This window comes from Micropterus salmoides, unplaced genomic scaffold, assembly GCF_014851395.1.
Source record: "Micropterus salmoides isolate LMB-PRFRI ecotype aquatic unplaced genomic scaffold, ASM1485139v1 Ms_hic_scaffold_7, whole genome shotgun sequence".
NCBI lineage: Eukaryota > Metazoa > Chordata > Actinopteri > Centrarchiformes > Centrarchidae > Micropterus > Micropterus salmoides.
In genome coordinates, this window is record NW_024044459.1 from 4,334,965 (window position 1) to 4,346,519 (window position 11,555).

Consider the following 11,555-nt stretch of genomic DNA (forward strand, 5'->3'; position numbering starts at 1 on the left):
TTACCCCCCCCCCCCAGTCATTTAATAGTTTTTTGCTGTGTGTTGTCTTCATTCATTAAAAAGTTACAAGTGAAACACGACAAATCAAGTATATTTATTAACCCCGAAATGTACAGTATGTCCATAGCTGAACAAATGAGAAAGTTCCCCAGCCCCTCTGTGGGTGTGTATTAACATGCTTGATTCTCATTTCCCTTTTTGTTCTAAACTGGGGTCATGAGGTAACAATCCCAAGATAGAAGATACAGGATCTACACTATAAATATAAGTGGGTTATAGTGGACAATCTGATTTTAAAAATCAAGCCAAATCCTAAAGATCGTTAACTAGTAGGTGTAAATACATTATAATATCGATACAGGAAGACAACATGCACAAAGAGAACCATTCTTATAAGCTGGCAGGGTGTACCATATTTGTAGTACATAAGCACTGAATGCTCTATAGGCAGATTTGGAGAAAACAGCTGAGAGATCTGCCAGGTTGATAAACTGGAAGCATGTAAGGAATATACTGAGGCCAGAGCATTAAATGCTTTAGACCAGAAGCAAAAGGATTAGTTCTTTAATGAACAGGTGGCCAGTGGAGATATTTGAGGATCAGTGCAATGTAATTTAAGTCTTTGGTCCTAGTCAGGATACATACAGCTACATTTTGAATTAGGTGAAGCTGCTGAATGGCTTTTACAGGAAAACCAACAAAAACGACAGTACAGAAACCTGGTAGTGTGTTTCTGGATGTGACTGAGGAAAGCAACAAATGTGTGAGCTATTCTTGTGATGTCGAAAAGCTACTGTGGTGATGCTGCTGATCTGTGAATTCAGATCTAGGTCAGCATCAATGATTGATTTGGAAGTTCACTAGACCACTTGGCAGAAATATTTGAGGCTGACTTCATCGAGTCAATTTAGAACTCTGGTGTTTCAGAATATTAAGCCTGATATTTAAAATGATGTAATTACGCATTTATTTCCCAAATTCAGTCAAAATAGCTGTATGGAATAATTTGTTTATCAACCTTTGAGAATAATGGAGGAATTTGGTGTCTTTTTTGTGAGTAAGTAGAATTCTCTAGCTTTCCTCACTCTGTATATAGTCTGTGAAAATCTAACCCAAAGGCTGCTGCACTTGCACTGTATTTTAGCGTCTGATTTTCACAGGCACGTCAGTCTGCCCTGTGCTCCACCAACAGGGTGTGGTTCACATTTCAAACTGAAACTTAATGTTCAGTCCCCGGGGGTGCGCTTCAGTGTTTTTTACCATGCTTCAGTTTGGTGATAGTGCCTCCTCTTTAATCTCTAAGACAGAAGATAGAACCACAGCTTTTCTTTTTCCGCTGTTCTTGATCCACATATGCCACATAATGTAAAGGAATACATGCAGTGAGTGGTAACATTTTCTTTCTCTGACATACATGTATTCACTGTCCGCTCATATGCTGTGAAATTATTCATCATGTTTTCAAGCTCACAGCTCTTGACCGCAGTTTGACTGTTGGCTTTGTTTCTGACTCTTGCCTAAAAATATTTATACCACATATCTTTTGTCTTTTGTTTTCTGCTGTTATTTTGGTTTTGGTTGCACTTTCTCACTCATAGGTACATTTGAGGGGACACATATTAATCAGAAGTTCTGGTTGTGGTTGTCTTAAACAACCAGTACCAGTTTCTGCCTTTTCTGCCACATTTTATGGTTGAAATGTCTTTATTTATATTAAGAGAAACACAAAATTCAGGCTGCAGGGGACAATTCAGAATAGTAGTACTAATAATAATACAGTAAGGCTTTCAGGCAGTCTACATTGCTTTCAGCTATGTATTTACCATCAACTTTTCTTATTTAATATCATCCCTGCACAGTCAACACATGGTGATGTGGTAGTATCCCCTTCAAACCGTCTGACAGACATAGACCCCTGTTTGGGACAGTACCGGATGAGACAAGGAGGTGGAAACCACCACGAATCCACGCAAATGTTAACTTCACCACCTCCGATAGTTGTCGGAAGAAATGCAGCTTCATTGGGAAGCATGCTGGAGCAGTGAGACAGTCCCAAACAGAGCTAAAGTGTCTCTATGCGAGGGGGACGCAGAGACAGCAGAGCTACCGGTCAGAAGAAAGAAATAAGTCTAGTAACTGGAGACTGCCAAGAAATTCTAACACATGCACATATTACAACTTATTCTATTATGACTTTATTATCCAAATATTAGCCTGCAACTTTTTTTCATAATATTATGACCCAAGTCTCTAAATATCAGATTAGGGGAGATGGTTGTAACACGGGTCAGTTGTAACATGTCCAATTTCTCTATTCAGAAACAAGTTATGAATCACCTGATTCACTCTGCACATGCTCAGTTTAAACATTATTCAACATGGGAAAAAGTAGCACCTTGTGGCAGCACAGCCAATTTTTTATTCTGAGGTAAGAAAGCTTTTTTCCTTTATTAATTGTAGTTATAGCCCGACCTGCTTTGCAGTTAGACTCATCAAACTTCATATCACATTTGTGTGAATATGTAGATATCTTTCATGCAAGTTGGTAGTGCTACTGTTTTAGCTGTGTAATGTTGAGTTAAATTTATATTATTTCTTTGAGTTTCAGTATACACTCACCGAAAGGATTATTAGGAACACCATACTAATACTGTGTTTGACCCCCTTTCACCTTCAGAACTGCCTTAATTCTACGTGGCATTGATTCAACAAGGTGCTGAAAGCATTCTTTAGAAATGTTGGCCCATATTGATAGGATAGCATCTTGCAGTTGATGGAGATTTGTGGGATGCACATCCAGGGCACGAAGCTCCCGTTCCACCACATTCCAAAGATGCTCTATTGGGTTGGGCCATTTTAGTACAGTGAACTCATTGTCATGTTCAAGAAACCAATTTGAAATGATTGGAGCTTTGTGACATGGTGCATTATCCTGCTGGAAGTAGCCATCAGAGGATGGGTACATGGTGGCCATAAAGGGATGGACATGGTCAGAAACAATGCTCAGGTAGGCCGTGGCATTTAAACCATGCCCAATTGGCACTAAGGGGCCTAAAGTGTGCCAAGAAAACATCCCCCACACCATTACACCACCACCACCAGCCTGCACAGTGGTAACAAGGCATGATGGATCCATGTTCTCATTCTGTTTACGCCAAATTCTGACTCTACCATCTGAATGTCTCAACAGAAATCGAGACTCATCAGACCAGGCAACATTTTTCCAGTCTTCAACTGTCCAATTTTGGTGAGCTCTTGCAAATTGTAGCCTCTTTTTCCTTTTGTAGTGGAGATGAGTGGTACCCGGTGGGGTCTTCTGCTGTTGTAGCCCATCCGCCTCAAGGCTGTGCGTGTTGTGGCTTCACAAATGCTTTGCTGCATACCTCTGTTGTAACGAGTGGTTATTTCAGTCAAAGTTGCTCTTCTATCAGCTTGAATCAGTCGGCCCATTCTCCTCTGACCTCTAGCATCAACAAGGCATTTTCGCCCACAGGACTGCCGCATACTGGATGTTTTTCCCTTTTCACACCATTCTTTGTAAACCCTAGAAATAGTTGTGCGTGAAAATCCCAGTAACTGAGCAGATTGTAAAATACTCAGACCGGCTCGTCTGGCACCAACAGCCATGCCACACTCAAAATTGCTTAAATCACCTTTCTTTCCCATTCTGACATTCAGTTTGGAGTTCAGGAGATTGTCTTGACCAGGACCACACCCCTAAATGCATTGAAGCAACTGCCATGTGATTGGTTGATTAGATAATTGCATTAATGAGAAATTGAACAGGTGTTCCTAATAATCCTTTAGGTGAGTGTATGTCTGACACACACAGTAATGTTTACTTGTTTTATTATTATGTTGAAATGTTTGTGTAAGACTAAGCCTTGAGGCCTGCACTCCAGGAGAGACATATGTCAGTCACCACTGCGACAGTGCAAGACAAACAAGCACAAACACACACACTAATATTAAGAGTTGGTGCAAATTGCATTTTGTAAAATCTTATTATTATGTTCACCATTATGTCACCACTATGACTGACAGTGAAAGTTATTTAAGTGTTATCAACGATAAAACAGTAATTACAATGTAAAAGTACAGCCATGAAACATTAATTAGACTAGACAGAGAGACTATATGATTTTATGTGGTAAATTTCTCATATTCCAAATTCCATAATGTTACATTTCACCCCAGATTATGTTACAACTAATATCTCTGTTACAGAGATAAAAGTTACACCATTTAACAGCAGACACGTGTAACTAGTTTGCATCACATTTTGAACACACTGGCTTAAAAGAGCTCCAAGATAGAGATAGAAATGTCAAATATGTTACAACCGTCCCCAGTCTCCCCTACTGTTATTGTTTTTCCAACAGTGGTGCTAATACTCTGTCGCAGAAGACATTCTTCAATCCCGCCTTTTGGTTTATGTTGTTCTCTCTCTAATTTGCAGCTGGCTGTTAACCGCTTGTGTACTAACTACATTGACTGGATGCTGACAGACAACAGTGGTTATTTTTACCTTTTTTTGTTGCTTGAGACAATTCAGTAGTCACTGTTTTCCATGTTACTAAAGTTAAGAAAGAGGAAGTGAGAAGGAGGTGCCGAAAGCCCCAAGAAGTGCTGCACGGTCCACAGCACTATGAGAAGAGGAAGTGCAAGCAACAGCAAAGTTCACTAAACACAAGTCTGAACAGAGACAAACCGATAATTCTCCCAGAGAGGTAAGACCTAAACTTTATTTCTCATCTTCATTTGTATCTGAATAATATCTTTAAAATGTGTGTTGTGTCACCTTCCTCTTTATCATATAGAAATGTGTTGTCGCTCTAGAGAATAGCTGACTTCTAAAAAAAACACAACCCATTAAAGAAAAACTTTGAAAATAATCCAACACGGCCAGTCATCTAAGTCGAAGTATCAACTTTGAATAAATATACACTTGATTGAAAAATAAAATCTGGAGTTTAGAAATGTTCACCTAAAAATAGATCAAATATCAGCAAAAACATATAGTTCTGACATCCGTCTTCATTAATTATTACAGCAAAGAAATTACAAATGGATCAACACGTTGATACTTTTGATTAAATTAATATCTTAAACATATTTACTTTGGTGGGTTACAAGAGGAATTTTACCCAGAAGTATCTGTTTTATATTTTGGGAAACTTGTGGTATTTCCACAGTAGACCAAACCCCTGTGATGTCATTAGCAAGTCCAGCTATACCCATGCTGATGTCATCAGCAACAGCCATAATGGCACGTTTAATAAACATAAAATGAATTTGAAACACACTGCTTGTAAACCAATGAGAAACAGGAAGTGAGATGTGTCAGCATCTCTTCCCCCACAGTGTGACCAAGACGTTCTGTCAGTTTTGACACCCCCCCACAACCACCACAGACACACAGAAACAAAAAGCCTAAATAATTATCTTCTTTTCAGTACAGACTAGATTCACTTACTGTTCTGTTCATGTGAGATGAAATATGATGAGATGGTTTTGGTTTGTTTCTTGTTACAGGTCTGACAGAGGTGTTCCAGAATGGCTCAGAACTGCCTCAAGTGTTTAAAGTACACCATGTGTGCTGCCAACTTCCTTTGTTTTGTATGTATGTCTCAATCATCCAGCATCACATTCAGAGGTCATTATCGTACATGTTGTATCTATTAACCAGGGAGCCTTCTTCTATTGTTAGGAGGTATGCGGAACAACTGAGGTATAGCTCAGCTAGGAACATAGAACTTATGATATGATAAATATCTATACATTAGTAACACTGAACACCACCTGCCTTTGTTGAGAATGCGTGAAAACTAGTTAGCACAAAAATAGTAAATTGCTAAAGGTGCTAGATGAACAGTTCAAATGTCCAGATGCTGACACTTAAAGTGGTGGTCGTACAAATTCAAACATGACTGAACCTACTGAAAAAAGAAAAGTCATTGGTGGATTAAGTATTCCGATCCTTTCCTAAGTAAAAGTATTATCAGTAAAACATAGGCATAGGTGTCATTTACACTGAGGGACACTGGAGACATGTCTCCACCACTTTTTCAAATAGCTGATTTTGTCCTCGCGACTTTTTGAAAGCATTTGTTAAAAATGTTCTGAAAATAGCTTGCACCAAAAAAGGTAAGAAATGTTTTGAGACAGTTTTATTTGCACAATAAGAAAACATGCAATGCAATTTAAATATAGGGAAGTCACTTAAGCTAAAATAAATAAGTATATAAGAAAATAAATATAAGTGCTTATCGTGAAGAAAATATGCTCCTGTCAGTGTAATTATCTACATTTTATCTAATTTGATTATTATTTTGATGCATTTATGTGTAAGAAGCATTGTATGTTGCAGCTGGTTGAGTTGGATTTAATTTTAATATATATATATATATATAAACTGTCAGGTAGATTAACCCACAGCAATGCACTGTGTTATAAGTCATTATAGGTTTTGTATAGGATAACTTAATCTGCACAGTAATTAGCAACTACAGCTGTTAAATCAATGTAATGTAATAAAAACTACAATACTGAAATGTAGTGATGCAGAGTTTCTTGAGTAAATATAGTGCATTACACTAGTGGAAAAACTGTTGATGTTATGATGTAATCAGGTAACTCAGGTGTGGGAGTGTGTAGCATGAACCTGACCGACTGTGTTCTCCTGTCAGATGTGCGGCGTGGCGGTGCTGGGCTTCGGTGTGTACATGATGGTGAACTTCAGGCTAGCCGCACTCACCCCTGCCCTGGCCAACTTCAACTTATCCAACATGCTCCTGATCAGCGGCATCGTCATCACCTGTGTGTCCTTCCTGGGCTTCCTGGGAGCTCTGAAGGAGAACCGCTGTCTCCTCCTGACGGTAAGAGCAGGGGCAAAAATACCATTTTTCAGAGAAACCTGATTTTAAAAGATTAGGTTTCAGACAGAGATATATTTTTGCTGTGGTCACTAACTCACAGGTGTGGTCTATAAATATCAGGTGGTATTTTGTACAAATGTAGAACGACTTCCGTATAATTTCACTTTAAACATAAGTGGCACATTGTTACTTTCGACACGGTCAGCTGGGACAAAAGTAACACAGCAATACAAGCTAGATTCTTGTGTTACCCTTGTATTAAATAAACAAACATCTTGTGACCTTTATCTTTAAAAAAAAATATATATTTTAAATATTCAGTTCCAAAAGTAACCTGACTGCCCAAACTTTAATTGTTTAGAATATGTCATATTATATTAAGGATATATTATAAATATATAATATACATATGCAAATGTGTGCACCTAAAACAGGGGGAAAATGTTAAGATGGAGATTGTTTATGAACCTGACATGATTAAAATAAAATGAGACTTTACTGATCCTGCACTGGGAATATTTGCATGTTGCAGCATGTTTCTTGAATGAAAAATGAACCAATTTAGAAAGATAAACAATAAAATTAAGATAAAAATTAAAAAGCTATTTACAGAATAGGCCTATACAATACAATTTCACATTTTGAAATGAATTTAAAATTGTTTTAGTAAGAACAGTATGAGTGATCTGCATTTTGAGTGCTTTTCACTGACACCTGCTCCACTGAGCTCCTGAGGAGACAGGCCAAAATAAATAGCAGCCGCTCTCTTAATATAAGCATGGAGCTTCCTCTCCAAGGAGAAGACTTAATAATGTGATCTGTACCTGTGGTCTGGTCGTCTCCCCAATTATCTCTGCCCTCCTCCTACATTATCTGAACAAAGCGACTTTATCAGCTGACCTGAGACTAATGTTTCTAATAGAGACGTCCAGAAACGCCTTCTCATAAACATCTGGCTGAATCAGACCTCTGTCTATCTGACCCACGCTATTGGCCTATTCGGTTGGTATAATATGGCATAAACATGTTCTAATAAATGCTGTAACACACAGAAAAGTCACCACATTAGCAGCGGGACGAAAGTACTTGTGGTCACTGTAGAGGGACGAAAGTAACACTTGTTACGATTAATAAACACATTTATTTTTATACTTAAAAACTGTGACAGGGCAAACTTCAGGGTGTGTTAAAGCACTACATAACCTGTAGATTAATCCTTACTGTGACACATGAAACGAGAGACAGTTCTTGTAATTCGAAAAACAGTCCCGCTTCAGAAATTTACTTGCCGTGCTCGAAAACAGTTTTCTGAAGACGGCCGCGGGAACAACGTCATGCGACATTTGGCAGCTCCATCAAAGGTTGCGTGCTGAAGGTGCTGTCACAGCTTGGACTGCAAATGCAGTCAGGGCTCTGAGAAAATCGCCTTGTTACTTTCGTCCCGTGTTACTTTCACCCCGGTTTACCTCTATGGCACACACAGCACCCCTGGGTGCTCCAGCTGCTGCCAACGTCATAGGCTACACCACCTGGTGTCACAACATCATAAAAAAGGATTACACAACAACAAGAACTGTTTATATTCTAAGACTTTCCTCAAATGTCTTGCCTACCAGAAAGTAGGCCTACTTCCATTTACAACTGCTGACAGTGTGTTTGGTTGAGGATCCAGTTTCTTTCCAGTTTTTTAAATTAATTATGCTATGATGCTGTGAGCCCCACAAATTAAATTCTATTTATCTCTTTTGTATTGGAAGACAGATATCTCAAAACCTGGGCCATTAACACCAAAACATGTTTGCATGAGTAGATAACCAGAAATTATATACTTTAATTTGAGTGAACGGACCCTTTAAAGCTGTTTTACAAGCATGCTTGATTTTTTTCACATCCCCATAATCCCCAGACCTGTTGTATAAAGAGCAATGACACATGCAGTGAGTAGGAATCCCAGGTCTCCCATAACAAAGGCAAGAGCGATAACCTCTATCCTACAGATCCCACCTTACCACTCCTTAAACATATGTTCATACTCGTGTCATAGCGTGTTAACATTGTCATGTCTGTTAACATGTTGATCTCAGCATAATTAGCTCAAAGGTAATCAATTTATTGTTCACCTGTTTTTGCTGATTAGGTGGGTTCAGGTTTTCTAAATTCATGTTAAAATTGTCTGATGGCTGGGGTCTCTTGCCTCATTCTACTTCCAGTATAATTCTGAGACATGTTACAATATTATTAATACTGATTAAGAAAGATGGACAAATCTACGAGCATATAATGCAAAATGCAACAAACTGGAGTGTTTCTGGAACTGTAAAGAATAAAAATGCAATGTGACTGAAATTTATTCTGTTGACAGTTTTTCCTGCTGCTGTTCTTCCTGATGCTGATAGAGCTCACATTAGCATGCTTGCTACTGGTGTATGAGGATAAGGTAGGGTCACACCCATCTCTACTCCCAATGTTTGTTGTGCTAATAAAGGAACACTTACACATTATCTGCCAATGTCACCTCAATGTTTAGATTGGTGAATTGATGACAAAAGATCTCAACAACGGTTTGGAAAAGGCAAAAGCAAAGAATTCAACGAGAGTGATGAGTGACTGGGACCTGCTTCAGGACAATGTAAGCTTTCCAGGACAGAGACATGCTGACAGCTCATGTAATACAGCGACACAATGAAAGCAAAGCATAGTGATCTCAGTCTCATGGTATAAAACCTTCCCCTTTCATAATATTTTTTTTCAGTTTAAGTGCTGTGGGGTGAAGAATTTCACAGACTGGGGACAGGACGTGCCTTCATCCTGCTGCTCGGGCCCCTGTGGCAAAATGCCCAAGTACAACGAAAAGGTAGACAGAGTGTACCCTTGGATTGAGGCTTGTTTTGATGTACTGTAGAGGACAGACAGATGTCTTGTTATTGCATTTTAATGCTGGCTGCAGTTCATCTCAACTTTCTGCTCTTTGTTTGCAGGGCTGTTTGGAAATGTTGAAGACCTTTTTTGAGGAGAATTTCCTAACCACCGGAATTTCTGTCATTGTCCTCTGCATTGTCGAGGTAAACTGGTGGTAGTTATATTTACCATTACATTTAGTCATTTAACCAAAGCGACTTACAATTGTTATGTGTCAGAGGTCACACAACTAGGGGTTGCTCAGGGACACAACTTCTCCGTGCAAAAGTGCTGTAGAAGTTGTACTGTACATAAATTGGTGGATGAAATCCTGGCCTGCTGATTGTGATTGGCCCACTTTTGTGAATAATACTTAATATTTTCATTATCTTGAAATAGCAAATCAGGAATTTGTGGATTTTAAGCCTCTTTTAGCAAATTGTTTTAGTTTTCCAGTCCCCAGCTCCACTCTGACCTTGTTTCCAGCAGCAGCAGCCAGCTGTCTTTAGCTGAAGAGCTCTGATCAACCCACAGTACGCCACCTGCCCAGCACCAAACTGCAGACAACCTTCATGACTAGCTGACAAAATCAGCGATTTAGTGAACATCCAGGAGTATTAAGCTGCTAAAGGTGCAGACAGTTTCCCTAAGAAGTTGGCGGAGAGCCACCAGAGCTGTGGACACAAACACCACTCCAAACAAATGCTGATGTTTCTGTGTGGCTGCAGGAAACTGATTGCTAACAAGTTTTCCAACTAAAACTCTTTGCTTAGTGAAAAAATAACAATAACAGACCTTGAAAAGTAATAACACATACAGACTCTAAAGCCTGAGTTTTGATGTTTACTACTTGTAATTTAGAATAAACTGCCAGAAATTACTGGTAGGAAATACTGATTTTTACACGTGAGAGCAATGAGAATCTGACCATGCTTTCTGGGGACAAGCATCAACAAGTTGGTTTGTTGCGTTTTCATAATGAAATCTTTTTTATCTTGACAGGTTTTGGGAATGTGTTTCGCCATGACACTCTTCTGCCACATCAGCAGATCTGGACTGGGCTACAAGTTATAGACACGATTTTCTCAAACTAATCTTTTATCTGCATATTTTAGGGTTGATATTATTGTACAGTTCTGTCTTTTCAAAATCATGTTTGCAGAAGTCTAGAAAAGGCGCATGTAATGTTACTGGAAAAGCTTGGTGATTTTAATAAACTGTTTTTACCACGATCCTATTTTGAACTTGATGTTAATGTTTCCTTTCACTAGAAAATTAAGCTAAAATGTTTTCAGACATGACAACTTCTGTAATTGTGAGTGCTCATGTTATATAAAAATGCTATTTCAGGCTGAGCTGTGTGAAATGACGATTCTGTAAAATGACGAAATGGAATCACTATGAAAAGCAGCTTTTGTAATATATTATATATCCACTGTAACTTCTTCCACAAACGTTTCACACAATTTTGGGAACCTTCTAATGAACAAATAAAATACAGTATTAAAACTGAACTGTATCCTCCATTTTGACTCTTCATGTCACATGAACGTTTCCTGTCTCTCGTTTGCAGTTCACTGATCTGTGGAGCCATAAATGTAAGTAACCACTTCCTCTTTTGACAGAGTTCCACCATCACTTGGTTCCTCTAAAAGCCCGACCTTTGCATTTTTTCTAAATCTCACTTTAGTAAAATATTTTACTTGCAGTTTACCCTCAACATAAATGTTTGAAACGTTTTTAAGGAACTTCTGTTAAACTGACAAACAATCCACTTGA

At 38.6% G+C, this 11,555-nt stretch overlaps 1 protein-coding gene across 1 annotated transcript; it reads left to right on the plus strand.

Annotated features, from left to right (window-relative positions):
- The first annotated feature begins 4,408 nt into the window (after nucleotides 1-4,408).
- On the plus strand, nucleotides 4,409-11,290 carry zgc:64051 (leukocyte surface antigen CD53). The gene is made up of 8 exons (XM_038703170.1): nucleotides 4,409-4,730; nucleotides 5,536-5,619; nucleotides 6,690-6,878; nucleotides 9,241-9,315; nucleotides 9,406-9,507; nucleotides 9,631-9,732; nucleotides 9,857-9,940; nucleotides 10,779-11,290. Exons 2-8 carry the CDS (start codon nucleotides 5,557-5,559, stop codon nucleotides 10,848-10,850), a joined length of 687 nt encoding a protein of 228 aa, XP_038559098.1. The 5' UTR covers nucleotides 4,409-4,730; nucleotides 5,536-5,556; the 3' UTR covers nucleotides 10,851-11,290.
- The last annotated feature ends 265 nt before the right edge of the window (nucleotides 11,291-11,555 follow it).

Excerpts from the sequence above, each read along its gene's own strand:
- zgc:64051 (XM_038703170.1), top strand. The coding sequence starts at position 5,557 with ATGGCTCAGAACTGCCTCAAGTGTTTAAAGTACACCATGTGTGCTGCC. Across the intron at positions 9,508-9,630 it reads GGGACCTGCTTCAGGACAAT|TTTAAGTGCTGTGGGGTGAA; the intron begins GTAAGCTTTCCA and ends ATTTTTTTTCAG. Across the intron at positions 9,941-10,778 it reads TTGTCCTCTGCATTGTCGAG|GTTTTGGGAATGTGTTTCGC; the intron begins GTAAACTGGTGG and ends TTATCTTGACAG.